The following is a 27,218-nucleotide window of genomic DNA, read 5'->3' as shown; positions in this document are numbered from 1 at the left end:
GGTGGGCGAGGCCCATCAAAGCAATGAAAGACCCGCCCCCTCAGAAGAGGGAGGAGCCAAAGGACCTAAAATGGGTGACAGGAAATGAACCAGCAGGGACGGGGTGCATGCAACGCTAGAGACTGAAGTCTTCTGTTTACACATGGAACAGGTACAGCATTGGTTTTGGAAGTGGAAGCTTGTCCAGAGCTGGAAGAACAACCTTAAGGTGTGACAAGGGCGTGAAATTACCATGTCTATTGTGCCCTTGCCCTCTCTGCTGGAAATGCAAACAAGGGTACCAATTAGGGATAATAGCAGTTTGGGCGGTTGTGATGTAAACACATGTCAATCAGGAACTGTCTGAGATCATGACATTCACTTCATGCAGATCACTCAACAGTCATCAGGTAACGATTTTCAGTCCTTGCAGACCAGATCTGCATTTGAGCATGTAATTGGGAAGAGCATGGGAACTGGAGCATTGCCAGGAGTGGTGGCAGTGCCCTAAAAGCGGGGGGACCACAGGCAGCCGAATTGTGGCCCCATCCCCATGCCATGCCACCCCCAAGGCCCCACCCCACCCCTTCTCTCTGAACCCCCACCCTCATGCCGTACATTCCCCCCCGAGGCCCCGGCCTTGCACTGCCCCTTCTCCCCAAGGCCCCTCCCTTGCACCGCCCCTTCCCCAAAGATGCTGCCCCAGCACCACCTCTTCCCCTGAGGCCCCACCCCCCTGAGGCCCTCACCCCATCGCTCACCCATACTTGTTCTGGAGCTCCTGGACATTGCTGGTGCTTAATTTGTGCCAGGGCTTGCCAAGGCTGAGCCCCGGCACCTCTGGGCTTGGCAGTTCAGAGCCCCGGCACCTCTGGGCTTGGCAGTTCAGAGCCCCAGCACCTCTGGGGTTGCCACGTCAGTTATGAAAGTAAAAACATGGCTTGAGCCCCAGCACTTATTTCATTACAAATGAAGCACTGCCCATTGCCAACCCTCCAAGCCAACTACTTACTCCAAATGTCAGTCAGAAAAACAGAGTGGGGTGGGAGGAAGAAGAAGATTCAGAGTGAATGCTAGTGTAACTGCACTTTGGCATTTCCAGTGATTCAAAGCATAAACAGGACGTGTTTAAAAGCACAGCCATATAGTCATAAACAGTTCCATAGTGCACTAAGAGCTGCATTCCTATTTAACATCCCTGCACCCGTCCCCACCCCGCACCCTAATCCATTTGATTCTCTGGGCCAGAGACTGAGCTCTGTTGCAACCCCAGTGATGTCAATGGACTTACTCCAGATTTAAAATTGTGCAAATGATATCATCTTCTGCATGAATTTGCCTCTCTGACATCATCAGACCTGCTGACAAACCTAGTTAGGATTCCACAGACATCTCGCCGATGTACCCCAGCCATTCACTAGAAAGCTGGTTTTGACTGAATGCTAATGGACTCACGTGAGATCGGCTAGCGAGTGTGGATTACAGTTCCACTTGCGCACACAATAAGCATGGAAAACTCTCGCAGGTGACATAATAGGAAACCATTACAGTCTCTCTTATACGACGAGCGAGGTTTCTATATGCATTTAATACACATTTCTTGGTTTCAGCTGGTTCCTCGCCACAATTTGCTGCCTGTGCATTTTCCAGAGAGATTTTTTTTCCCCATTGCAATTTTTCAATTTGTTCTTGGTCTTGGCATCACAGAGAAACTGAATGAGAAAGATCAAAAAAGCCATAAAGCTGCAGCCTTTCCTCCCTACATACTTTGCTTTACATTTACAGCTTCTCTGCAAAAAGTCCTACAAAGTGTTTCCCCCACTCCTCCTGCACTTGGAAAGCTTGAGACAACTTCTGCTCGCATGGAGAGGTGAATCAGATACCACAAGAGACTCCCAGGTGCCATGGTGGTGGGTGCAATGTGAAAAACCTAACTAGGCAGAACAAAAGTTGTGCCTCATTGAATCAACAGGGATCGCTCTAACCAGAGAGGTTTTCTGGCTTGGGCTTTTTACTGTGCCAAGGAAAGAGAGCTTTAAATAGCATTTGGGGATCCACAGTGCATCCTTGGCCCACCTAACTCATGCCTTCCTCCTGCCACGCTGCTCATATTAGGGGCAACACTAGCTGTCTGCATTCCCCCCAGTGGATGGGGTTTGCAAGCACTTTGCACCTCAACAGCACTGAGGAGGGTGACCAGATGTCCCGATTTTATAGGGACAGTCTCGACATTTGGGGCTTTGTCTTATATAGGTGCCTATTACCCTGCACCCCCATATCGATTTTTCACGCTTGCCTCTCTGGTCACCCGAACTCTGGGTTATGTCTGACAGACTCCACCGAGGAATCATCTAGCTTGCCCATTCCAGACCCCAAGATTTGTGATCCCTCCCACTAAGCCACAGAACTTCTCCCTCGTGTTTCTAAGTCAGGCGGTATTACTGTCATGGTCATCATGGCTTTCACACAACACACAAAACTGCCCATTTGCCAAAGTAAAAACAACAATCTCAGCAAAAGCAATGCGAACTCCAAACTCTCAGCCAGTTTTCCTTGCTTACTGCCACTGCTCCGAGGAAAGGCTGGGAGGTACATGCGACCCAGCTTGCTGCCGTAGGGACGAGAGGACAGGAGGCAAGAAGGGTGAGGGCCGTGGCTGTAGCCAGCACTAGCCTACTTTGGGGCTGAGCGGCAGACAAGACCACTCAGAGCCGCAGCAGGGAGAGAAGGGAAGACAAAACATGAGAGAACGAAGGCCTGACTCTCCCAAAGAGAACAAAAAGAAAAGAAGTACTTGTGGCACCTTAGAGACTAACAAATTAACAAACTAGTGCCACAAGTCCTCCTTTTCTTTTTGCGAATACAGACTAACATGGCTGCTACTCTGAAACCAAAGAGAACAGCACTGTTGCCTCAAGGTGCCAGGGTGTAGTCTCCTTTCTCTTGGATTCCTCAGGTTGATTCTCCCTCTCTATCATCCTTGCTTTTGCTTCAGTCCTATCATAGGAAGCAGGCTGTGGCAGGGAGGTGCCCTGGAGGAGCAGTTTCTGCGGCTGACCTTGACCTTTGGAAGCAGATTCTAAGGACATGTCTCTATTGGGGGTTTGGCACCGATGTAGCTGTGTGAGTGCAAACCCCCTAATGTAGACGCACTGTAAACCATCACTTGCATGAATGTGGCTTACTCTGCACGTAACGATTTACCCCAGTGCAATGCATCTGCACTAGGAGTTCATAGGTGCATCTTTGGTGGCGTGGTCACTCCCTGTGTAAAACCCCCCCAACTGAGACAAGGGCTTGGTTAACTAATATATATTCTGATCTCCGCAGCATGAGTTCTGTTTTCTCACCGTGGATAACATTTCAGTTTATCATAACTAAAGAACTACTTGTGATCATCATCTACAAACTAATTTGCACGAAGAGGAGGAAGGTTGATTCTGCTGAAGCAGAGTGCATGGACAAATGGGGACTGAGAAATAGCTATCTGGCACAGAAACAACGCAGTAAGAAATGCAGAGCTCTTAATTTAGTGGAAGCATTTACATCTGCTAATGTGCTATTCAGTGTTCTGGGAGCTCAGCTGTGCATTGCCCCCTGGAAGCCAGGCTAGAATCTGCCCCTTTCTGATAGCTCACTGGTTCCCAGGTCGGAGGAATATTGTTAGCTGATGTTGCGGGCCAATCTGCAGAGCAGTGCTGAAAGGTGTTCCTTTCTGCATTAGGTTGCACTGCTAAGGAATAAAGGCTGGGGGCATAACACCAGAAAATGGGAGTCTATATCGGAGAATGAGCTCAGGTGACCCAAACATTCCTTCCGAAGAAGTTCCAGGATGTTTAAGCTGATTTTATTAAAATTTCTTTGCCTAAATTATCAATGTGACTAGTCATTTTGGGTGCCCCCAGCTTTGGGTGTCCAATTTGAGACACCTCAGTGGGGCCTGATTTTCAGAAAGCGTTGAGCACCTCTTCCCTCCAAACCAGTCCCCTCTAAGGTGTCTCAAGTTGGGCACTCAAAGAGGAGGTGCCCAGCTTGGCTCGTCACTTTTGAAAATGTAGGCCAAGCTTGTGCTTTAGAATAAAGCTGCCTGCAGGTAATGCCTTGACTTGCGGGGTTTTTCACAGCAGAGTTCCCTAACAAGTTACAGCGCAAGTGGGAATGCTTTCCTTCCCTTTCTTCAGGTGTGTGACGAAGCATTTTTACCATTGTTTGATTGATACGGGCCCTTAACCATTAAAATATCCACTCATCAAAGTTAATCTGGCTCCCTTAAATTTGCCATTTTGCTCCCTGAAACATGATGCTTTTTGTCCTGAGGGGGAGAAAGAAAATCCAAAACTCTACCAACCCCTTCCACTCCCACCCTTATTTATATGTCTCCAGCTCTCTTTACTTCTCTGATCATTTATGGCCTGAGCCAAAGCGCCACCAGATCAGGCCTTAGGGATGACTCCTGTGAACTACTGAGCATCCTCAACTCCAACTGAAGCCAATGGGGTTGAAGGTGCTCAGCATCTTGCAGGATCAGGCCATACGTTCCCACTTACGATGCTTTTGGAGGAACTGGGCCAAGCCCAGATGAATACAATATCTTAAGCTGCAGTATTTAACAGTGCTCAATTTTTCCCAGCACTATAGCACTTCAATAAAGTAGGGGCGAGTTCTGCATGTCAACTTTCTGTAGACGCTCAGGCAGTGTTGGGAGAAACTCCTTATATCCTCCCCCACCATCCTTATACATCAGTGATATGATTCAGTGCCAGTGTTCAGCACCTTTTATGCTGCCCCTCAATCCGTAACATGAGAGGTGAGCACATCTCTTAGCAGCCTGGGAAAGAAGACACTTACCTTTCTTGGTTTCACTTTGTCATGGTAGTCGTACTGAAAAATGCCCTTGTAGCTAAGTCCTAACCACCAAGGAATTCCCTGCTTGTCCTAGGAGATAAAATAGAGGGAATGACATTGTATGGGAGGGGGATGGTCCGGACACTCCCTGGCAGGAGCTGCGGAAGCTACCTCAAAGTGTGTGTGTGGGGGGCACTGGGGCCCAAACCCTGGCCCCACCCCCGCACCGCCCCTTCCTCACAGGCCCCACCTCCATGTCGTCCCTTCTCCCCAGGTCCCCACCCTTGTACTGCCCCTTCCCCTAAGCCTCCGCCCCAACGCTGCCTCTTCCCCCAAGGCTCCAACCCCATGCCACCTCTTCCCCCCCAAGACCCCGTCCCCACTCACCTCTTCCCTTCAAGACCCCACCCCTGCTCGCTCCTCTCTGCTCCCTCTCTCCCGTTGCTTGCCCTTACAGCTGGTAAAAGGTGGGGGGGCTGTGGCCCCCGGTCCCCTCTGTTCAGGTGCCCCTGCTCCCTGGCCCAATATTCAAGGGAAGGATTCCTCTGTGTGTGAAAGGGATCATCCCGTACCATGCCAGAGGATCCGTGGGTCACAAAAAGCCCATGAACATGGAGAAGATCCCTGGCACTTTTATCTTGGGCATATAATAGCTTATGGAATGCACCAAATCACATCTAATTACTAAAAAAACATCCCCATGGAAGGATCTCCTTGGGTCCCTCTTGCAATGATTCATCCTCTCTGCTGCCCCCCTTCCTGCAAATGTCTCAGTCTGAACACTGCTCTGTCTGGCCTTGGAGATTGGAGGGGGTGAAACCCAATAGCCCAGCTGACTTGGATTATGTGTGGGAACCCTGACATCAGTCGATAAAATGCAGCGCTAATGGGATCCGATGGCTACCAAGCGATAAGGTCTGACAGACTTGGACTCAAATGCTTTCCATCTGAGTGTGCCAGAAAACTATTTTATGGAGTAATGAGTGATATTTGATACAAGCTCTGTTTAGATTTAGTGAACTGCAACCCTCAGTGAAACGATTCCAATTTGCCAAGATGCTGAAGAAGGGCAGGGGGAAAAGATAGCAAAAACAAAAACCAAATTATGCGGCAAGGTGGAAAATGACTATGCTAAGCAGCAACAAGGGAATCACGCCTCCTAACTGCAGTGTAGCCGTACCCTAGGTCTGATTCACAGGCCACCCAGTGTAATAGTTGCTAGCTGACAACTGACACACACTCACCAATCGAGAGGAGTTCACTGGAACAACCCTCAGTAGTACGCACTGTGCATAGCAGCAAGCATTTGCAGGTTTGGGCACCAAAACCCAAATCATTCCCTGCAACTTCCACCCACTGAAGTCAATGGAAGCTGGGTGTGCAGGAGACCCTGCCCTGTGACAAGGGATGGGCAAACCATTTCAGGTCAGCAAGATGTAGCCAACAGAGTCCTACTATCTGACTTGTGGCTGCCCTTCTCTGAATACAGGGTGTGGGAAGGTGGACGGGCCAGGGAGATCATATTTAGGGTATTTATTGTCAAACTGTATCTATTGTATCATAAGTGTGCAAGAGACTTTGTAGATGTACAAGAAAGTAATGTCCTTGTACCTAAAACCAGGTAGGTCAGTACAGATAATGATGCGAGCCTTCAAAACTCCGTGGGTGCTGAACAGGGGGAAATGCTCTGGGGACAGCAAACGTAGTTTCCTTTTTTATGTTTATTGATATCACTTGTTAAAAACCTCCACTGCTGGGCAGGCCTGGAAGTGGTAGAGGCGAGATCATGAGTCCACCTTGGTGGCGGATTGCTAAACAAATGGGGTGAGCCTGGAAGAGGGATTTAATGAGGGAGAATCCCAGCATGAAATCCAGTCAGAAGACTGCAAGCTGGAGTCAATTGCTCCAGCCTTAGTGGAGGGGATGCTGGAATTTTATCTTGAAGAACAGGATTTTCCTCTACTGAACTGTATTTACCAAACAGTCACTGAATAGTTGAAACAAAGTTTATCTTAACAAAGGAAGTGAAACAGTACTTTCAGGAAAGTGCAGTGTAAACAGAGGCCAGAATTTTTGTCACCATCATCAGTTTAATTCAGTAAATGCCCTTTGTCGGTGGCACATACCTTTACTGCATAATAATGGACTCCATACGTTGGGAGGGATTCTACAATGCTCATGTAACTGCAGAATGAAACATAAGAAGAATAACAAGACTGAGGAGTGGGGTTCTCCCGAAAAAGCATCTGCTTAAAAAAAAGAAGTTACTAGACAGGAGACATAGTTATGTGCAGAATTTACAGCCCAGTGTAGACTATCTCCTAGCAAACAAAGGTCGCTCCCCAGCATTGTCCTTCCAACTTACTTTACAATTGCTTGGCCTCTTGTCTGACCACTCAGTTTCTTGTAATGCTCGATGACTCTGTCCTCGCTGCAAAGGGAGACATAGAATCTTGTTATTTTTATCTCAGCTCAATAAACAGAAAAGATTTCAAAAGGGGAACAGGCATTTCTGTTACCTATGGCTACCAGCCTGGGAAACTAAGAGGGTGTGTAACAGAGACTACCCAGAATGGGACTGTATTCAGCCCCAGAGAAAAGGAAGCCAATGTAGAATACAAGATGGGATTGCAAAGAGAAAAGTTTCTGGATGGTGCTAGTTTTGTTAAGGGAAATGGGATCGACTCCCACAGACTTTCTTCTCTGTGCCTCAGTCTCCTCCTCGTTGGGTTTTGTTTTGTTTACAAGAATGCAAGTTTTGTCTCGAGACAAACTGTGGCCCTGTGTTCCCCTTGCAGGCCTGAAGGAGCCTCTTGGCCAGCTGAGCTACTGACACAGCAGGCTGGGTCCCGAGCCTTCAGGAGCACACCTCAGTCCTCATTGCTACCGTACAGAGGACAAAACCATGTATGGGAGTCAGCTTCACTACAGAGAGCAGGCTTGAGGCTTGTTATTACTCAGGGCCAATCTCTTAGCATCCACAGAGCTACAGAGTAAGCCAGACTTGTAATTCCATCCTTAACTGCCTGTATTGTCCCCCACTAGTGAAGCGGATATGGATCACAGAAGGTCATAGAACCAGGGTGATGTGAGCTTTAGTATGAGTATGAGCGGCACTCTCAAGGGCAAATTATAGACCACATTTGGATCTCAGTGACATGGGTCTCCTTTGATTTCAATGAAAAGTCACTCCTGATTTACACCCATGTAACAGAACAGCCCAGCCCGATTACCCTCTCAAACTGGTTTTATATTGGTGTAGCTCCAGTGGGCCAGCCTGATTCTCTCACCTGCATCAGTGTAAATCAGGAATAATGTCAAAGAAGTCACTTGAATTACACCAGTGTAAACCGGTCTGAGAGGAGAATCAGGTCCTCAGGTGTAAATTGGAACCTCCTGGCCTTTGTGCCTTTTCACTGAGGGGAAGATTCTCTGCTGTGCTTTTGGTATGTCTACACTGCAGTTAGACACCCACAGCTGTGGGCTGCAGATCCACCTTGCAGGGTCCCAGAGCCCACGCTCCACCTGAGCCTGAATGGCTATACCACAATTAAACAGCCCTGCAAGCCAGAGTCAGCTGGCACGGGCCAGAGGTGGGGTTTCAATTGCAATGTAGACATACCCTCAGACGCACAGCACAGAACTCATAGCCCAGGAAGAGGCTAACGTGTCTTTCAGCCAACTTTGTGCCCTCCCAGTCCTGGGCTGCTTTAGGGGCTACATAAGCCTCTGGCATAACTCAGCCAGCCTTGGAGGCCTGTCTTAAGTTATGGCAGCCTCCCTGCAAGCCACAGCACTGTCTGGAAATTCTGCAGAGCTGCATGCTGCGGCCCTGTCCCCAGCACACACCCCTATTCAGAGTTTGCAATAGAGTTATCAGGATGCAGCCCTATGGCTGTGCACCAGTGAGTAGGGTTGCCACCTTTCTAATTGCTGGTAACCGGACCCCCCATGGCCCTGCCCCCAAGGACCCGCCTCTTCCCCCAAGGCCTGGCTCCAGGCCCCACCCCTGACTGCCTTCGCTGTTCCTATTGCTCGCTTCTCTCCCTCCCTCTCCCACATTGCTCGCTGCAAGTTGGAGGCAGCCTCAGCTGAGCAGGGGCTGGCTTAGGTTAATGACCCAATGGCAGTGCCTCCCCCTTCCCTGCAGTAACTGGACTTTTGGTTCAGTTCCCATTTAGGGTTGCCGGGTCCCCTTTTTGACTAGACTTTCCGGTCAAAAACCTGGCACCTAGCAACCCTAAACGGCACCTGGACACAGAAGCCAAAAACCAGACTGTCTGGGTAAAACCTGGATAGGTGGCAACCCCACAGTGCCTGCCCTGAGGGAATCCTCCCCCCAGCAGGAACTGAATCTTTTGAGGCCCCTTTATGCTTCTCCTGTCCTTTTACGTGGTGTAAACGGCCAGGTTGGGGTGAAGTGGGGTGGGTGACGAACTCACCCCAAGTGCTTAGAGACCCCGGCCCTGGAGGCTTTGTGGAAATCTTTGCAAAACATTTCACTTAGCAACAGTTCTGCTTGCATAACAGTGTCTTCTCCTCTCTGTATTTCTTTCCCCTTGTGTTTATTATTGCGCCAGAACCATGCGCGTGGAGACAGGATCTTTGTTGCAAAGGCGCTCACCTACCCCTGCAGTGCAGAGCTCAGCTGAAATCATAACCCCCTGTCTGTGACATCACAACGGCAGTGACCATGAGATGGTCAAGTTCAGGATCCTGACACAGGGAAGAAAGGAGAGCAGCAGAATACGGACCCTGGACTTCAGAAAAGCAGACTTTGACTCCCTCAGGGAGCTGATGGGCAAGATCCCCTGGGAGAATAACATGAGGGGGAAAGGAGTCCAGGAGAGCTGGCTGTATTTTAAAGAATCCTTATTGAGGTTACAGGGACAAACCATCCCGATGTGTAGAAAGAATAGTAAATATGGCAGGCGACTGGCTTGGTTTAATAGCGAAATCCTTGCTGATCTTAAATACAAAAAAGAAGCTTACAGGAAGTAGAAGATTGGACAAATGACCAAGGATGAGTATAAAAATATTGCTCGGGCATGCAGGAGTGAAATCAGGAAGGCCAAATCACACCTAGAATTGCAGCTAGCAAGAGATGTTAAGAGTAACAAGAAGGGTTTCTTCAGGTATGTTAGCAACAAGAAGAAAGTCAAGGGAAGTGTGGGCCCCTTACTGAATGAGGGAGGCAACCTAGTGACAGAGGATGTGGAAAAAGCTAATGTACTCAATGCTTTTTTTGCCTCTGTCTTCACGAACAAGGTCAGCTCCCAGACTACTGCACTGGGCAGCACAGCATGGGGAGGAGGTGACCAGCCCTCTGTGAAGAAAGAAGTGGTTCGGGACTATTTAGAAAAGCTGGACGTGCACAAGTCCATGGGGCCGGATGCGCTGCATCCGAGAGCGCTAAATGAGTTGGCGGATGTGATTGCAGAGCCACTGGCCATTATCTTTGAAAACTCATGGCGATCGGGGGAGGTCCCGGACGACTGGGAAAAGGCTAGTGTAGTGCACATCTTTAAAAAAGAGAAGAAGGAGGATCCTGGGAACTATAGGCCAGTCAGCCTCACCTCAGTCCCTGGAAAAATCATGGAGCAGGTCCTCAAGGAATCAATTCTGAAGCATTTAGAGGAGAGGAAAGTGATCAGGAACAGTCAGCATGGATTCACCAATGGCAAGTCATGCCTGACTAATCTAATTGCCTTCTATGACAAGATAACTGGCTCTGTGGATGAGGGGAAAGCAGTGGACGTGTTGTTCCTTGACTTTAGCAAAGCTTTTGACACGGTTTCCCACAGTATTCTTGCCAGCAAGTTAAAGAAGTATGGGCTGGATGAATGGACTGTAAGGTGGATAGAAAGCTGGCTAGATCGTCGGGCTCAACGGCTAGTGATCCATGGCTCCATGTCTAGTTGGCAGCCAGTATCAAGTGGAGTGCCCAAGGGTTGGTCCTGGGGCCGGTTTTGTTCAATATCTTCATAAATGATCGGGAGGATGGTGTGGATTGCACCCTCAGAAAGTTTGCAGATGACACTAAACGGGGAGGAGAGGTAGATACGCTGGAGGGTAGGGATAGGATACAGAGGGACCTAGACAAATTGGAGGATTGGGCCAAAAGAAATCTGATGAGGTTCAACAAGGACAAGTGCAGAGTCCTGCACTTAGGACAGAAGAATCCCATGCACCGCTACAGACTAGGGACCGAATGGCTTGGCAGCAGTTCTGCAGAAAAGGACCTAGGGGTTACAGTGGACGAGAAGCTGGATATGAGTTAACAGTGTGCCCTTGTTACCAAGAAGGCCAATGACATTTTGGAATGTATAAGTAGGGGCATTGCCAGCAGATCGAGGGACGTGATTGTTCCCTTCTATTCGAGATTGGTGAGGCCTCATCTGGAGTACTGTGTCCAGTTTTGGGCCCCACACTACAAGAAGGATGTGGAAAAATTGGAAAGAGTCCAGCGGAGGGCAACAAAAATGATTAGGGGACTGGAACACATGAGTTATGAGGAGAGGCTGAGGGAACTGAGGATGTTTAGTCTATGGAAGAGGAGAATAAGGGGGGATTTCATAGCTGCTTTCAACTACCTGAAAGGGGGTTCCAAAGAGAATGGCTCTAGACTGTTCTCAGTGGTAGCAGATGACAGAACAAGGAGTAATGGTCTCAAGTTGCAGTGGGGGAGATCTGGGTTGGATATTAGGTAAAACTTTTTCACTAGGAGGGTGGTGAAACACTGGAATGCGTTACCTAGGGAGGTGGTGGAATCTCCTTCCTTAGAAGTTTTTAAGGTCAGGCTTGACAAAGCCCTGGCTGGGATGATTTAATTGGGGATCGATCCTGCTTTGAGCAGGGGGTTGGACTAGATGACCTTCTGAGGTCCCTTCCAACCCTGATATTCTATGATTCTATGATTCAATTAGCTGCCATGCAGAGGACAGATCACTGTGACACCTTAAACAGGTGGGGAATCAGAAGCTTGAACGAAGGAGGTGAAGACCCTGTTTTCATATAAATCATCCCTAATTTGGTCACCCAAGGAGGGCTCCCCCAGCCAGCAAGCCCAGAATCCTTAGGCAGGCTCCCGAACCAGTAATCCGGATGGCTGATGTAATATGGGAGCATGTTACTGGCACTTTGCCGTCACAGAACATTTAAAAAAATAACACAAAGGGAAGGCGGAAAAACAAAGACAAACAAGCAGACAATGGGGGAAAAGGGGTAGGATCATTTCTAAGGACAAGATTTTTCAAGTCCGCTGCTCTTTAACATCCCTGCCATTGGTTTGTGTGCAAGTGACTTACTTTCCTCATTTATTCCCTCAGGCTATGTCTACATAGGCACTTTTGTCGCTAAATTTGTCGCTCAGAAGTGTGAAAAAACACCCTCCTGAACAGCAAACGTTTTAGTGATGAAAAGCGCCAGTCTGGACTTTGTCGGCAGGAGCCGCGCTCCGGTTGATGAAGCTACCATCCCGCGTTGGGGGTGGTCTTATTTTGGGGCTGGGAAAGCTCTCTCCCGGCGATGAAGAGCAGCCACAGAGCGCACCTGACAATGGTGTGTCTGCAGTGGCACAGCTGTGCTGTTGTAAGGGGCGCTGTGTCGATGTAGCCTTAGGTGTGATTCCCCCTCTAATCCTGCCGAAATAACAGGTAAATAAAAAAAGCCTGTAAACATCAGTCAGCAATGGGCACGAGGGGGGTGGGTCTCAGAGCCCGGGCTCCTTCCCCATCCCAAACCTCTACAATGCTACTTTTAGCCCCGCAGCCCCAGCCCCTGCTAGCCCAAGTCAGCAGACCTGGGCCCTGAGACTTGGTGCTGCGGGTTTTTTTATTGCACTGTAGACATACCCAACGTGCACTGCAGTGAGGTCGCCTGCAAAGGGTGCTGCTGTTTGGGCAGGGAAAGGAGTGCGTTCGCTCTCCTGACAAATGTCAGAGAGTAAATGTCACATACAGAAAGTGATAGCCTTAGCTTTAATAGCCTAAGAGCCAAATTCTGGCCTTGCATTCGTGCAGGTGGCTCCCACTGAAATCATGTGTGTCATCTGAAGGCAGAATCTGGCCCTTACCATGTAATAGTCACAGACAAGATTAACGTCTGGAACAATCATTGAGTTACATGACTACACAAATGCTGGACGGTCTCCAGGCTACATCATTCCCGCTGATAAAGAAGAACAAAGAGGACTTATAGTCCTTTGAAATGTCCTTGTAAGCCCGGTATTACTTAGGGGCCTGATTTGCCTCTGCTTCAGATAGATCAGGAGTGACTACACAGAAATCAATGGAGTTACCCCAGTGTGTCGCATGAGAGCAGAACCAGCCTGCTGCGTGCTGCTTTGCTTTGGTTTTTGTTCTTTGTAGTTCAAATCCATCCCTGATGTTAACTTCATTCACTTCACTCCCACGGCTGGACATATCCTCCTATCTGTGTATTGCCCTGTGCAATGCCTCTGAGTTTTGTTTGCTTTTGTTACAAATTATTAAAATACATAAAATAACGGAATGTTTCTTACATCATTTCCCTCTGGGCATGGAAGCTAATCAATGGCACATTTTCCTGAAAAGCAAAGTCCTGTCTTTAGAGAGCCTCCTCAAAAGGCAGTATGGTCCCTGGCTGAGGCACTAGAGTAGGAGTCAGAAGGCCTGCATTCTATTCCTGGCTCTGACTCAGCCTGCTGGTTGAACTCTGCCAAATCACGTCATCTCCCCGTGCCTCAGTTTCCCCAGCAGTAAAATGCTTGGCAATCTACAGAAGAAATGTGATATATAAGAGTATTATTCCTCCTTCCTTCAGTTCTCTCTCTTTTGCACCAGATAATAAAACCTGGATTACACTGATGCCATGAAAGTATACTGCCTTACAGACTCCTCTTTCACATAATGTATTTTTTGCATCTTCTTTTTCATTACCACTGCCACATGCAAGATATAATCAGACACAGGGGCTAATTTCTGTCTCCAGTTTTGCTACAAGGGGGTCACCTCATGTGCCAGTGAAAACAAACAAAGTCATTCACTCAACAGGACAAGCCTTAGCAGGGTTAACACAAATTCTCATCTATCCTTTCAGCTGCTCATCTTTTAGCTAACTGTTACTGACAGCTAGGCAAGTGCTGGGGCATTGGCTGGGAACACCTGCTGGTATCACGGTTACAGCACTGACTCCAGATTGTCGCCATGTCAGTGACATATAAGCTCAGACATAGCACATGACAGTGACAGCAGCCACTTAACAAAGTGACTAATGCTTTGGTATTGATGAAATAACATGAAGCTGAAGTCTGCTTGTCAGCTACTAAACATCTCCTAGGAATGCTACAGAAGAACCATTTATGTGAATGATATCCTGCAGGAAAGATCTTATAAGCATGAAGATCAAGAATTCCCTTGGCCCTCGCAGCTTATAGAAATAGAAAGTAGGCAACTTGTAAGCAAGCATCGGGCCAGAATTCCAAAAGAGCTCGGGGCCAGATTTCCAAGTGCTAAGCTCCCAAAATCAGGGCCAGACTTTCAAAAGTATTCAGCTCCCATCATGCTGAGCTGTTCTTAATAGCTGATCGCATCTTTCTGGTGCCTCACTGAAAATCTGGCCCATAGTTCTTCCATTGCTATCAGTGCTTTATAGATTTCAACTCTATATCCTGCTGAATACCTACATTCAGGGATGGATTAAGGTGGAGGAACTATAAACCCATGTTTAGGGCTCCAGCTTCTGTGGTTGCATGGTGAGACCAGAATCTCCACATTCATTTTAAAAAATCATCGCGCTAGCCCTCATGAATGCAAAGAAAAGCTTGCAAATGTAACCCACAACTGATGCCTGCCTGAGTCTGCAGAGAGCCTGAAACAACAGCTCCAAGAGATGTGAATTGCCCCATTCATCTTTACTCTGAAGTCTGCTGCCACCACAAGGAGGGGTGGGGCCATGGTGTGGGGGCAGGGCAACAGCATGGGGACAGTGCCATGAAAGTCTGTGTAGATTATGCCTTAGATCCCAGACTAACTTAATTCAGTCCTACCTACACTTAAATGTCCAGCACTTGTCACACTTGTGTCTCTATACCTATTCCAATTTAAATTCAGTGAGAGCTGTAGGGGGTTTGCTGCCACGACAGCTGAGAGTGTGACACCCAGTGCTGGCAGACAAATTCACCTTAGCTCAGCTAAAAATAGCAACATGGATGTTGAGGCACAGCTGATGGCTCGGGCTACCCACCCAAGCCCACTTGACTCCCTGGGTCTGAGCTCGGGGGGTTAGCCCCAGCCAATGCCACAACACCCACACTGCTATTTGCAGTGCGCTAGCTCAAGCTGACTTAGTGCAATTCTGTCTACCTGTGCTGGGAATCACACCTCCGAAATACAGTGCAAACATACCCAAGGTGATCGGCACTTCTCAAGGTTTGGCCCAGAGGAAGAATATACATGGGCACAACTACTAAAGTAGTGGCAGCTATGTAAAGGTGCCAAACTTTTAGTTTCTGTTCATACTGAGTTCACATGTAGCTGCATTATTATATACGGGTGAAGCTAGAAGTGGTCATATAAAAATCTGCAGTGGGTGAATATACACATACAACCAACATAGCTCTTTTGAGTCTTACCAATGCGGTTATAACTTTATAATCATTTTAGTTCGTTTTTAGGACATGAAAAATAAGTCAACAAAAGCAATTGAAAGAGCACTTTCAACATTGCCTTGTAATGCTGGAAACGCACACAGCATAGCCCTGTGCTAACGCAGGAGAACCCAAGCATGAAACTGATTGCAAATGGCAAAGAGAAGTGTGAAATCTGCTTTCTCCGTAAAATCTCAGTCAGAAACCAAAAGCAGGGGCACAGCAGAAATGTCGAAAAGTAAATTGGAGTTAAATATTCTTTCCGTTTAGATCATCTGCCGTTTGACCAATATTTCAGAGAAGTGACTGTGGGCCTGATTTCCCGTCAGAGGTTACAGTAGGTGGGTGAACATTTGGAGGACAAAAAACTGTCATTAAAAATAATGAACAGTACATGTGATAAAGTTATGTAAGAACTTGGTCAGTGAAGTGAAACCAGGATCACAAGGGATTCTAATGGCTAAAATCACTTGGTTTATTACCCTATCAAAAAAAATGAACTTTTTAAATCTGGAACCTGTTCCTACAGCCCTTTAACCTGGAGCCTGTTCCTGTATCCCTTATTCCTATGACTTTAACTTACTTGTGCGAGGACTCCCATTAACTTACATTTGACTATGAGGAAGGATTTGTCTTTTGCTAATTGCTGTAAATCATACTATTTTAAACAGATTATCTGGCTTGACCAGCATGACTCAATCTAAATTCCAGACCAAGGGAGTGTGCATAGGAGGAAATAGGTTACCAGGCCTTTGTTGTTAAAGTCTCTGCTCTTGCACTGAGCCAGGAGTTTGGCAAGATCGGGGTGCGGGGGGGGGGAGGGGGAGAAGAGAGCTCAGTGACTGGCTGTGTGTGTACAGGGGAAAAAGCAAAATCCATAGATGGACCAAAATCCAATGGACTGGGGAAAGCTGGGACCCAGGGCTCTGAGCTGGTGGATTGAGGGACGATGATGATCAGGCTTGGCGAGGATGGGCAATGGACTCTGGAGTGGTGAATAAGCTGTCCAGTTTCCTCTGGGAAAGGAAAGAGACCCGACCAGGAGTCAGAATGTGTGGGTGTATTGGAGGGTAGGTCAGGTCTCACCCTGAAGAGGAGACCAAACTCTTGGCCAAAGGAAACAGTAGGCTCCTCAGCTGTTCCCTCCCCCACGCTTCACACATGAGCTCAGCCAGCCCGTGAAAGAAGCAGTGGGTGGTGGGCATCTTCGGCTACATGTTTCAGGTTTTCAAAAAGGTTCAGTGTGCTGGGTCAGACACAGAAGTACTGGCAATCTGCCAGTGCCCCAACCTATGTTTCTGAATTACAGCCTGGGACTCTTCCAACCTCTTCCGAAGAGCTCAGAAAGTGCTTAGCAGCTTTGCAGATTAGCTCTTGTTCAGCTGTGCACCAGTTGCAGCTAATTCCGGTGATGTAGCCCCGCTAAGAGAAATGGATAGGATTTCCCGGGGATCATAGATCAGAAAACGAAATCCGAATTCCCTGCCATCATCAAATGACCAGGCTGCAGAAACTAAAGGAGTAGCAGATAAGAGAACTATCCTCCCACCGCCAGGCTTGGGGAGCCCGATTCTTTAAGGACAAACATGAAAGAATCACAAATAGAAAAGTAAATCAATCCATCGCCCCATGCTCAAACGGCCTTTCCTCAAACTAATCCCTATCTGCACTGCTGAAAAGGCTGGGAGAGGCAGACAAAGAAGCTTTGGTGGTGGTGGGGCGAGTGGTAGATGGGGTGCTGTGTCTACTCGGACACGCCAACAGATTTTGTTTTCAATGCAATAACAGGAGGAGGAAAACGTAATGCAGCACTTAGCACCTACATAGTGCTTAATATGTTCCGAGCGCTGGATCTGAATGCAGCCTTCCACAAATGGACAGCCCCTGCCTATACAGGAGGAGAATCAGACCCTTTGGAGTTGGTTAGTCCATGAAAACAGGATTTGCAGAATCAGGCCCAACGATTCCTTCTTGCTTCTGGGTTCAATCCTGCTCACCTTCCCCACACCAGCAGTCCCCCAGGGCCCCACTCTCCACTGCTTTGCACCCTGTGTAGCCATTTACACCTGTGCAAAAAGAGCGTAAGGTGGGTATAAGATGCTACCGTACCAAACTGGGAGCACTCTACAGCCACGTTGCACAGGTGCAAATAGCTGCATAAGGTACATGTGGAGAATGAGGCCTACTGACTTCAGTGGTAAGGCACTGCATGACTTGCATGAGTAAAGCAAGCAGCATTTGGGTCTCAAATCTCTCCCTTCAGGCTGGGGAGTAGTATTGTACCTATCTGACAGATGCGGAAACTGAGGCACAGAGCGGTTAAAGTGACTTGCCCAAGATCACACTGTAAGTTAATGGCAGAGCCAGGACTAGAGCTCAGGAGGTCCTGGATTGCAGATCTGTTCGCTGGTAGCTAGCTGGGGCTGACTCACAATGGGTGAGACAATTACATGGATAGATAGGTTACCAGTAAGCAAGGGAAGGGTGCTCCTTCAGGGCTTGCGTTGGAAGGGCTGGAAGCTTCTTCAAGTCGGTCTTTACAATTTCATTGCTGAAAGAGAGAGAGTTGAAAAGGGGGATCAGACTACAAGAAACCACCACAATATCTGATATGACCCAACCCAGCTGGCTGGCTGCTATGGCTCTGCATCTGTTCCTCCTTAACGAAATGCACTGGGCTCTCCTTTCTTCCCTTTCTTTCTTTTAAAGGCAGCGTAGTAATTTTTTCCTCCAGTACCACACTCGGAGCAGAGCTGTCCCAGCTGGCTACATTTGTTCATCTCATATAATCGCCTCAAAATATAAATACCCCCCAATGGTACAATTTCACTGAGCAGCCCTGTGGGTAAATGCATATGGAAAAAGGAGCAGGGGAGAGAAATGGCTGCACAAGGCACCTTTGTTAAAACAATTCCCGTCTGGTGCAAAATGTCGCATTTTGTTGTCATAGCAACACAGGTTGCTTGTTAGCACATCACCACGGTGATCCACTCTTTGCACTGGTTCCTCACTGAGCAGGGGCCCATTTGCGGCCTATGTCCTATTATTCAAAACCCTCCCTGGGATTGGACCCAGCCACCTGAGAGAGTGGCTCCCCCTCCACGACCTCCTCTGGTGGCTGTGTCCCACGGAAACAATGAAACTGCAGACCAATAGGGGGAAGCGGGTGAGCACGGGTGATGAAGGGATTGCAAGAACTGGAGCTCAGCTGTGGAACTTACTTTTATAGAATCACAGCAATCCCTCCCCCCAAATAAATAAGCATGTTAAAAATACTCTATAAACCAATCAGGCTGCTTCCGCTTCTCCTACAGGCTGGGAAGGAAAAACAGAGAGCGAGAGCGCAAACACTTGTTATTTTGATTTCTATTTTTATATGTAAAAGCCACTCAGATACAATGGTAACAGGAGCAATATAAGACAGTCTGCGTGATGTGAAACGCCAGAGTTAAAACACTCACCGACTTCCCTCTTAAAAGCAATTTTTCCTTCCTCAATAACATGCGAGTTTGCCATACCCTCTCCTCCCCAAATATCATTTTCTGTATGATTATTTAAAGTTGCTCCTCCTTCTGTTGTGGGTTCTTGATACTCATAGAAGCCTCTAATGCACAGACACAAACACTTTTCTTTGAAGTTAATTGGCGTGCTGTTGAAAGGTGTCGGGCCGACAGCCTTGGAGACCGAAACCCTCTACCCCCCTGCAAAACAGGTACAGAGTAGGCAACAATAGCACAGCCAATGTCATTCACACCCTGTGGCCCATTCAGTCTTCGGCCTCATTGCTGAGTTATGTGGATGCTTCCCCATTGAGATATGGACTGAAACCACATTTCACTGAAGCTCATTTCACACAGGCTAAATCATAGCCATTTTGTTGAGGACTTTCAGTCCCTATGAAGATGGGCTGGGCTCACATCGATGACACAGAAGGGGGAAAAAAGAACAAACACTAGGACACTAATTGATGGTAAGATAGCAAGCAACTCCCCTTGAGTAATAACTAGGGATCTTACCCTTCGTCACGCTGGTGTAAGTCTAGAGTCTATTTAAGTCAATAGAGTTACACTGGTGTAAAACCAGTGTAAATGAGATCAGAATTGGCTAGAAGAAAGGTGCTAAGTTAATATATAGTAATAATTTGTGATTAGTTAGTAAGGAAAAATGATGGTGGTATTTAGAAGCCATTCAGAACAGGTAAGAAACTTCACTCTGGAGCCTGGTGACCATCACAGGTGAAGTGATTTGCTAATGAACTATCTCTGGTGAAAGAAGAGATTGTGATGCAACTGACACCACTTTAGACATGTTTCAGAGTAGCAGCTGTGTTAATCTGTATCCGCAAAAAGAAAAGGAGGGCTTGTGGCACCTTAGAGACTAACAAACTCAAATTGAGCATAAGCTTTTGTGAGTTACAGCTCACTTCATCGGATGCAAGCATTTTGCCACAGCATTTCTCCACTCACATACCACAATGATAGACACTGCTTAAGAACCTAGATGGATATGTCCAGACTATAGTTTGTGGTCATGTTTTAACTCATGTTAATCTCAGATACCAATGTCAGATGACTTTTGGCAAATGCAGACCTTTTACGGGCTACCATTGTCTTCTACCCCATCATTCAGTTGTCAATCCTTCTTAAGAACAAATGTTCAAAAATCATTCTGGTGTTTTACTTCTGCAGGACACACATATCTGCACAAGTTTGAGATGTTGCTCTATTCAGCATTATCCGCTGATCTGACCTCTATGCTCTGTGGCGGACAGAAGAGTCAACCCAGATAATACCACCTTACCATGTACATAATTCATTGTACTTGCTCAGACAGGTCAGTCTCCTCTACAGCAACTGTGCACGCGACCCTTGCCAACTTTTTTAACATTGCGAAAGGCTTGAAAAAGTCAATTCTCCAAGAAGCAGCCAGCACCCACATTGTACCTCTGCTCAGGCAGGTTCCATATAAGAAATTTGTCTGAATTCTACTGTGACGTTGCACCCCATAATGCTTTATAGAAATATGCTTATGAGTGTAAATATGACATAACTGAAATATATTTTATGCTAGATATGCCATGTAACATATCTTTGCAAAGGTTATGTTCGACTGAATGTATTCATCCTATTCGTATGCATGTATCATTTTTATATCTGAAGTTATGAGCGTTGGCTCTATGCTTGTATTTAAAGTGTTTGCTGTAGGAAGCACCTAAGGCAGATTTGGCCAACATGGTGTGAAGGGGTTATTCAAGTAATTGGGAGTACTTAGCTAACAACTGACCTTGGGAGATGCCAATCCACATCTGAGCTTTCCTGGGAACGTTCAGGCTAACAGGTGGGCAACGGTGTTGGCCTGTAGAGAACTGAGACATGCATGGACATGTGACTTGCCCATGTGACTCCAAAACGCCATCTTGTAGCTGTGATTCTACACAGGGGGAGAGAGGGGTTTCCACCCACAAGAGAGAGACTATATAAACCCCTGGAAACCCCTCTATTTTGTCTTCAGCTGGCTCAAGAGATAGCCTCTCCACCCCAAAGAGATGCCTGAAAGAAACTGGAACAAAGGACAGCAACTACAGGGTAACTGAGTAATCGCTGGACCCAGACTAGGAGGAAGTCTAGTCTGTAAAAGAAGCTTATTGGAACATCTCTGAGGGTGAGATTTACCTGCATTCAGTTTCTTACTGTATTAGGCTTAGACTTGTGTGTTTTATTTTATTTTGCTTGGTAATTTACTTTGTTCTGTCTGTTATTACTTGGAACCACTTAAATCCTACTTTTTATATTTAATAAAATCACTTTTTACTTATTAATTAACCCAGAGCAAGTATTAATACCTGGGGGGAGCAAACAGCTGTGCATATCTCTCTATCAGTGTTATAGAGGGCGAACAATTTATGAGTTTACCCTGTATAAGCTTTAGACAGAGTAAAACGGATTTATTTGGGGTTTGGATCCCATTAGGAACTGGGTATCTGAGTGTTAAAGACAGGAACACTTCTTAAGCTGTTTTCAATTAAGCCTGCAGCTTTTGGGGGATGTGGTTCAGACCTGGGTCTGTGTTTGTAGCAGGCTAGTGTGTCTGGCACAACCAGGCAGGACAGTGAAGTCCCAAGCTGCCAGGGAAAACGGACTTAGATGTAGGCTCAGCACATCAGGTGGCAGTCCCAAGGGGGTTTCTGTGATCCAACCCGTCTCATCTGCCAAGAACAAAGGGAAGTCTGAGAAGTTTCCAAAACACATCTGGGAAACAAAGGGAAGTGATTTCCAAAATGGGCTGTTCCAAGCCCCAAACCAGAAAGTTGTCAAACAGATGACAAGTCTAATGATGATGAACTGCCCTTGAGCGGCTGGAGAAATCCCAGAACTGGTATTGACAGCCTGTGAAAGGATGAACTAATCCTGTGAACTCTGATGCTTCCCTTGGTGAGGGATATAATTGAACCATGGCAAAAAGTCTTCTAAGGATCAGAGGAAAAGTAAAAGTCATTAATAGTGGGATTGGATGGGGTGGCCTTCATGGACAGCATCAACACAGTGTGAATCACAGAATCATAGAATATCAGGGTTGGAAGGGACCTCAGGAGGTCATCTAGTCCAACCCCCTGCTCGAAGCAGGACCAATTCCCAGTTAAATCATCCCAGCCAGGGCTTTGTCAAGCCTGACCTTAAAAACCTCTAAGGATGGAGATTCCACTGCCTCCCTAGGTAACCCATTCCAGTGCCTCACCACCCTCCTAGTGAAAAAGGTTTTCCTAATATCCAGCCTTTAAATGTTTTAAATGTAAATGTTACTTTGGGTGGCAGAGTGTTCCTGTTCCACAGAATGGGTCCATCACCAGCGGAGATAGTTCAAGCTCATACCACCCTGCCAAGTATAGCTCAGAGGATCACCTCCCGGGCTGAGACAGCAGTTTAGATTCCATGGCCCATTCAATCTCTAGGTTTCTGCTGAGTCTGCCATGCTACTGCTTTTTACTGTGAGGACCCTGGTCTCACGAGAAATAAACTGAGAATCCCAAACAGCCATCACGACCAATACCTGACTTTGGGTGGATTTGAACTGGTGATTTATAGGTGAAAGGCTGCCTTATATATAATTACCAAGTCTCTCAAGCAATTTAGTCACCTAGTTATGATGACAGGTTTCAGAGTAACAGCCGTGTTAGTTTGTATTTGCAAAAAGAAAAGGAGTACTTGTGCCACCTTAGAGACTAACCAATTTATTTGAGCATCCGATGAAGTGAGCTGTAGCTCACGAAAGCTTATGCTCAAATAAATTGGTTAGTCTCTAAGGTGCCACAAGTACTCCTTTTCTTTTTGCTAGTTATGATGATTAATGATAATTATACTATATTAAGGAAAAGACTGAATAACAATATGAACATACATTATAAAAAAATCCATCTATAGGTCAGTTAAGCCATTTTAAAGGGGAGGGGGTAAGAGAAAGAGAATATGGTATGGCTGACTGATCTAAGCACAGGCTTGGAGCCCGGAACTCCGCAGCTCTAATCTTGGTTCCGATACTGACTCCCTCCTTAGGCAAGTCAATTAACCCCTCAACCTCCCCACTGGTACATTAAAATAACAGTATCTATCTACCTCAGGGTGGCTTTGCAAAAATTAGACGTTTACAAGTTGCTCAGCAAATGAAACATGTTACATACTGCTATTCCTGCAAGTAATTTTAAGCTAGGTTACTTGTGCCATCTGCTCTCAGCAAATTCAGAAACTTTCTGCTACGTGTAATATCAACCATCAATTACAGAAGAAACTGTAGGCTAACTCTCCCTATTCTTATCAGTCTAATAATTATCTCCATTGAATAAAAGGGGAGGAATGTGCTCTGAGACCCTGGCAGAAAAGGTGCCGTTGCAGGAGCAAGGTTTTATGATCACTATTGTTATGGTGCAATATGAATGGCTGCATGTTGGCTCCTGTAATTCTTAAACCCTAATTGCATAAATGCTGTTTTATTACACGGGATTAAAACTAAGCATATAATTGTTTTCGAGATTACAACAGGCACCAACATGTATATTATTTTAAAATGTCATTTAGTTGCAAATTAGCCCTCTGCCTTCCTTCCCTGGCTGTTGTCACTATTCAACATTTTGTGAGGGGATACTCGTGTAGCTTTCTCCCAATGCATCGTGATTCCTGACTCAAAAGGACTAACAAAGATGGACTGTTTGGGGGGCTATTTAAAAAGAGTGGTTTATTTATTTATTTATTTATTTTAAATCAAGCTGGGGGACAAGTACTCTATGTGACGGGTGGATAGCTTTCTTGGCATTGTTGTTTAAGATCTAAAATCCTAACCCTCCATTAAACCAAAGGCAACATGAGCTTTCCCACTGACTTCAACAGGTGCTGGATCAGGCCCCGAAATCAGGGAGGATTAAATTGGGGGGGAAAGTTCAAACACTAGCAATATGCTCTGCTCTGCCAGGGCAAGGGCTCCATAGCAGTGCAATATGTTTCAGATGAAGTATTCAAAACTTTCATAGATTCCAAGTCCAGAAGGGACGACAGGCCATAGAACTTCCCCAGAATAATTCAGAGAGCAGATCCTTTAGAAAAATATCCACATTTTTATTTTAAAATGTCCAATGATGGAAAACCCATGACGACCCTTGGTAAACTGTTCCAGTGGTCAATTATCCTCAGTGTACCCTTTAATTCCAGCCTGAATTTGTCTAGTTTCAACTTTCAGTCATTGGATCATGTTACACCTTTCTCCGCTAGATTGAAGAGCCCATTATCAAATATTTGTTCCCTATGTTGGTATTTACAGACTGTGACCAAGTCATTCCTTAATCTTCTCTTTGTTAAATTAAATAGATTGAGTTCCTTGAGTCTACCACTGTAAGACACGTTTTCTAATCCTTTAATCATTTCCATGGGTGTTCTCTGAATCTTCTCCAGTTTATCAACATCCTTCGTAAATTGTGGCCATCAGAATCATAGAATATCACGGTTGGAAGGAACCTCAGGAGGTCATCTAGTCCAACCCCCTGCTCAAAGCAGGACCATCCAAAATTAAATCATCCCAGCCAGGGCTTTCTCAAGCCTGACCTTAAAAACTTCTAAGGAAGGAGATTCCACCACCTCCCTAGGTAACGCATTCCAGTGTTTCACCACCCTCCTAGTGAAAAAGTTTTACCTAATATCCAACCTAAATCTCCCCCACTGCAACTTGAGACCATTACTCCTTGTTCTGTCATCTGCTACCACTGAGAACAGTCTAGAGCCATCCTCTTTGGAACCCCCTTTCAGGTAGTTGAAAGCAGCTATCAAATCCCCCCTCATTCTTCTCTTCCGTAGACTAAACATCCCCAGTTCCCTCAGCCTCTCCTCATAACTCATGTGTTCCAGTCCCCTAATCATTTTTGTTGCCCTCCGCTGGACTCTTTCCAATTTTTCCACATCCTTCTTGTAGTGTGGGGCCCAAAACTGGACACAGTACTCCAGATGAGGCCTCACCAGTGTCGAATAGAGGGGAACAATCACGTCCCTCGATCTGCTGGCAATGGCCCTACTTATACATTCCAAAATGCCATTGGCCTTCTTGGCAACAAGGGCACACTGTTGACTCATATCCAGCTTCTCGTCCACTGTAACCCCTAGGTCCTTTTCTGCAGAACTGCTGCCGAGCCATTCGGTCCCTAGTCTGTAGCGGTGCATTGGATTCTTCCATCCTAAGTGCAGGACTCTGCACTTGTCCTTGTTGAACCTCATCAGATTTCTTTTGGCCCAATCCTCCAATTTGTCTAGGTCCCTCTGTATCCTATCCCTACCCTCCAGTGTATCTACCTCTTCTCCCAGTTTAGTGTCATCTGCAAACTTGCTGAGGGTGCAATCCACACCATCCTCCAGATCATTTATGAAGATATTGAACAAAACCGGCCCCAGGACCAACCCTTGGGGCACTCCACTTGATACGGCTGCCAACTAGACATGGAGCCATGGATCACTACCCGTTGAGCCCGACAACCTAGCCAGCTTTCTATCCACCTTATAGTCCATACATTATTCCAGCAGACTTTGCATTAGTGCCAAATATAGAGGTAAAATAACATCTCCACTCCTATTTGAGATTCCCCCGTTTATACGTTCCAGGATTGCATTAGCCCTTTTGCCCCAATGTCAGACTGGGAGTTTATCCACCACGGCCCTCATATCTTTTTCAGAGTCACTTTTTCCCAGGATAGAGTCTCCCATCCTGTAAATATGGCCTGTGTTCTTTATTCCCAGATGAATACATTTACATTTAGCCATATTAAAATGCATGTTGTTTGCCTGCACCCAGCTTACCAACTGAGCCACATCACTCTTGTATCATTGACCTATCTTCTTCATTATTTACCACTCCCCCAATTTTTGGATCATCTGCAAATATTATCAGTGATGATTTCTTGTTTTCTTCCAGGTTGTCAAAATAGCGTAGCGCTGAGAACTGATCCCTGTGGAACACCACTGGAAACACACCTGCCTGATGATGATTCCTCATTTACAGTTATATTTTGAGACTGCTTAGCCATATTTTAATGCATTTAATATGTCTCATGTTACTGTCATAATATTCTAGTTTTTTAATCAAAATGTCATGCATACCAAGTCAAACACCCTACAGAAGTCTATTACTTCAACACTTTTCCTTTATCAACCAAATTTGTAATCTCATGAAAAAAGATATCAGACTAGTTTGACAAGATTTATTTTTCATAAACTCATGTTGATTGGCATTAATTATATTACCTTCCTTTAATTCTTTATTAATCAAGTCCAATACCATCTGCACCAGTATTTTGCCTGGAATCAATGTCAGGGTTATAATTACTCAGGTCACATCATTTACCCTTTTAAAATATTGGCACAGCATTAACTTTCTTCCAGTCTTCTGGAACTACCCCAGCATTTCCCAGTGTCTTACCTAGAGGCGCCAGGAGGGAGGCAGTCTGTGAGATTTAGGACTGGATGTATCAAAGGAGTCTAAGCATAGGTGCCGAGTTTCTAATCTGTTGGGGGGTGCTCCCCCTGGCTCTGCCCAGGCCCCGCCCCCACTCCACCCCTTCAACAAGGCCCCACGTCGCTTCTTCCCACCCCCACTCGGCCCCTTCCCCACCGTGTTCCCTCCCCTCCCCCGAGTATGCTGTGCGCTCACTCCTCCCCCTCATCCCCCCAGTGCCTCCTGATGCTGCAAAACAGGTGATCCAGGGCAGGTGGTAGGTGCTGAGAGGGAGGGAAAGGCACTGATTGGCGGGGCCTGCTGGTGGGTGGGAGGCGCTGGAAGGGGAGGTTCTGATGGGGGGCTGAACACTCACCATCTTTTCCCCATGGATGCTCCAGCCCCGGAGCACCCCTGGAGTCAGTGCCGATGAGTCTAAGAGAATTCAAGGCCTGAAGTCAATAGGAATTTTGCCACTGAATTCAAAAAGTACAGAATCAAGAGCTAAGTGTCCATCTCTTATTGAAAGTCAATAGGATTTGAGCACCTCATTCCCATAGGCTCCTTTAGAAATCTGAGCCTGAATATGTAATTTTTCAGTCTAAACAACCATATCCTTTGGTAACTCCTCCAAAACAAAGGTGACAAGTCCATTTCCCTTAACATACGAAGGGCTTTAACTTGTCTTTAAAAACCCAGCTGAGTAGTACATCCTCTGCCGTTTTGCCTCTCAAGCCATGTGAACTTGTTGGGAAATACTTGAAACCCAGTCGGCAGTAGCCAGAAAAACTCCATCTGAAGAGATAGT

General features: G+C 46.5%; 1 protein-coding gene and 1 long non-coding RNA gene across 4 annotated transcripts in view; one reads left to right on the top strand and one right to left on the bottom strand.

Annotated features, from left to right (window-relative positions):
- FRMD4A (FERM domain containing 4A) overlaps positions 1-27,218 on the bottom strand; it is a 292,885-nt gene that overhangs the window by 63,066 nt on the left and 202,601 nt on the right. For all 3 annotated transcript variants that reach the window (XM_077836359.1, XM_077836340.1, XM_077836350.1), the window contains exons 8-11: positions 17,919-18,002; positions 7,190-7,255; positions 6,951-7,008; positions 4,828-4,914 (exon numbers count right to left, since the gene is read on the bottom strand). In XM_077836359.1, the coding sequence (XP_077692485.1) occupies positions 4,828-4,914; positions 6,951-7,008; positions 7,190-7,255; positions 17,919-18,002 (295 nt within the window). The remainder of the gene's footprint in view (positions 1-4,827; positions 4,915-6,950; positions 7,009-7,189; positions 7,256-17,918; positions 18,003-27,218) is intronic.
- On the top strand, positions 79-25,953 carry LOC144276375 (uncharacterized). The gene is made up of 4 exons (XR_013348232.1): positions 79-151; positions 20,140-20,284; positions 20,963-21,112; positions 25,892-25,953. It is a non-coding gene; the product is annotated as an uncharacterized LOC144276375 (long non-coding RNA).

The sequence above is a fragment of the Eretmochelys imbricata genome, chromosome 1, assembly GCF_965152235.1.
Source record: "Eretmochelys imbricata isolate rEreImb1 chromosome 1, rEreImb1.hap1, whole genome shotgun sequence".
Lineage (NCBI taxonomy): Eukaryota > Metazoa > Chordata > Testudines > Cheloniidae > Eretmochelys > Eretmochelys imbricata.
This window is presented reverse-complemented; position numbering and strand designations above follow the sequence as displayed.